Here is a 2,295-nt window from a genome sequence, read left to right on the forward strand (position 1 = left end):
GGGGTCAATGCTCTGGAGCAGCTCCCCCATCAAGAAACTTGACACATAAATCCCTCACGCCCTCACCGCAGAAGGAAAATGTGGAGGCAGCCTCCCCAGCCTCCAGGAAGGACACAGATATTTAACCTGCTCATGGAACTCACCCTGCGCTGGGCCCTCCCCTTCCCTCCTCCTCAACCAGCATTCCCTGAGACCACCTCCCAGATCAACTACCAGCTCAGAGTCTGCTTCTGGAGACCCGAGACTAAGACACAAAATAAGACAACGGAGAGCAAGAACCCAAAGTTCTAATCCTGAGACTTGACTAAATTCAAGGTTATAAACGATGGCTGTATCTGCTCGTCTCATATTATGGATTTAATTTGCTCATCCCTCCAAGCGGAAATGATTTTGGACTATGTGGTTCATATAGTTTAGAGCAACCTTTAAAGACCATGAGAAACTGGTTACTTGCTCACTTAAACTGTGTACAAGGGATATACTATTCTCAACAGGCTTAGAGAAAAAAAAAAAAAAAAAAATAAGNACTCACTGAATGACCATAAGTAGCAGGTTTCTATGGGATGGTAACTGAAGTGAAACATACAGGGTATATATACTAAAATAAAATGACCTTTATCCTTTGTCCACTATGGCATGAGACACCCCCCGAATAACAGAGAAGTGTTCTTTCTAACATCCTAAAGTGTCTAGAGTGTATGTGGCTAGTCGTCTCAGAAATGGGCATGAATCTGTACTTTCAGGAACTTTCGCTCTAGTCAACGAGCAGATTGCGACGAGTGAAAAGGAAGGAATTCAGTAAAGGGAAGAGGAGGAGTAGAGGCTGGTCTACCTATACAGACTCTTCCGTTTGGTGCCAGGTGGAGTCCCGAGGACGGACACAGACAGCGAGGCCCTTCCTCCGTGTCTTCGCAGCTGTACTGGCAGTTTGTCAGGGCACACGTCTGGGGGTCTGAAAATGTAGGCAAGGATTAGCCTGCTCCTCCCGAGCTGATAAAAAGCACTTACCGAGGAGTGATCTCTGCATCCTGGGATGTTTAGTGTAATCCCTGGGACGTATTATGGGACAAGGGTCATTGTCTGAGACCCAAATGGAATCTGGGCGAGGGGGGGGGTCTCGGTGGGCCAGTGTACTGAATTTGATTGTCTGTAGGTGGGGCACACACCCCTCGGTTACCAGACACTGCATCTGCCTCTTCTCTAGCACGTTCTCATCACTCTTTACGGCACCTGGCTGGCCTCTCTACGCTGAAACGCAACTTCAGGTGGAGAGGCTCGGTCTCAGTAATTAGGGGGGAAAAATCCATTCTAGAGATCTCTCCGTACACATCTAGCCTCAATGAGAGTCGCTCAAGGCATGAGACCTGGTCGTTCACTTGGCCATATTAAAACACGTGGCGAGCAGGAGCGACGGCTGCCCAGAAGCCATCGGAGAGGCTGGAAAGCCTGTCACGGGTCTTCATCCCAGCTTCCCTTGCAGCAACAAAGGGTGGCCCAAGACCTCTCCAACAGACTTTTTGGTATATCTCTTTGGCCACAGCCGGGTCCTTGGGTGGATTTTTCAGTCACTTGTTGCTGAGCATAACTTGCCTCTCATAAATGCACTTCCCTGGCACAAGTGTCTACGGCAGGCAAGTACAGTGAATATACTCCCTTGATCCACCACCATCTGTAATGTGTCAATCACTCGGCGGGACAAGAGAGATCGCCGGCAACCCGGTTAAATAAAATCAGGAGAGGCCCAGGGCTCCCTGGACACTGAGCTATAAACAGGGAGGCACAGGCCAACAGCTTCCATATACAGAAATAGACCAAGGTGGGTAAAGGATACATACGCAGGTCGAGGGGATGTAACAAACACCTACCCATGGTAACATTTCTAGTTTATCCTCTCTTCTCTTGAGTCGTCCTTTAAAATGAGTCTTCAACATTTACCTAATTCTTTCTTTCCATTTGGGAAAAGACACCTCTTTTGGGGCACTGATTAGGCTTTCATGGAATGTTTCAGAAACATCCATTAGTATATATCTGTTTAAAAGTGTTATGTGATCACTGTAAAAGCCTAGGGAATTCCCATGATGGGGTAGGGAGGGAGGGAGGCTCGGGCAAAGTTCTGTTTGGTAGTGGTTACAGGGGTGCTCACCTTATAAGAATTCATGAAGCTACATATTATATAACATACAATATGTATGTATATTTAATATATATGTACATATTGGTCTTTGGTAGGTTTCTGTGTATAATACTGAGGATTTTGTTTTTTAAGACTTTGAATTTCTGCTCTATTTCTTAAGC

General features: G+C 46.5%; 1 protein-coding gene across 7 annotated transcripts in view; it reads right to left on the minus strand.

The window, feature by feature from the left end:
- EGFL6 (EGF like domain multiple 6) overlaps nucleotides 1-2,295 on the minus strand; it is a 117,294-nt gene that overhangs the window by 22,185 nt on the left and 92,814 nt on the right. For all 7 annotated transcript variants that reach the window (XM_077780997.1, XM_077780996.1, XM_077780999.1 and 4 more), the window contains one exon: nucleotides 833-952. In XM_077780997.1, coding sequence (XP_077637123.1) covers nucleotides 833-952 — 120 coding nt within the window. The remainder of the gene's footprint in view (nucleotides 1-832; nucleotides 953-2,295) is intronic.

This window comes from Crocuta crocuta, unplaced genomic scaffold (assembly GCF_008692635.1).
Source record: "Crocuta crocuta isolate KB4526 unplaced genomic scaffold, BGI_CrCroc_1.0 scaffold2174, whole genome shotgun sequence".
Classification (NCBI taxonomy): Eukaryota; Metazoa; Chordata; class Mammalia; order Carnivora; family Hyaenidae; genus Crocuta; species Crocuta crocuta.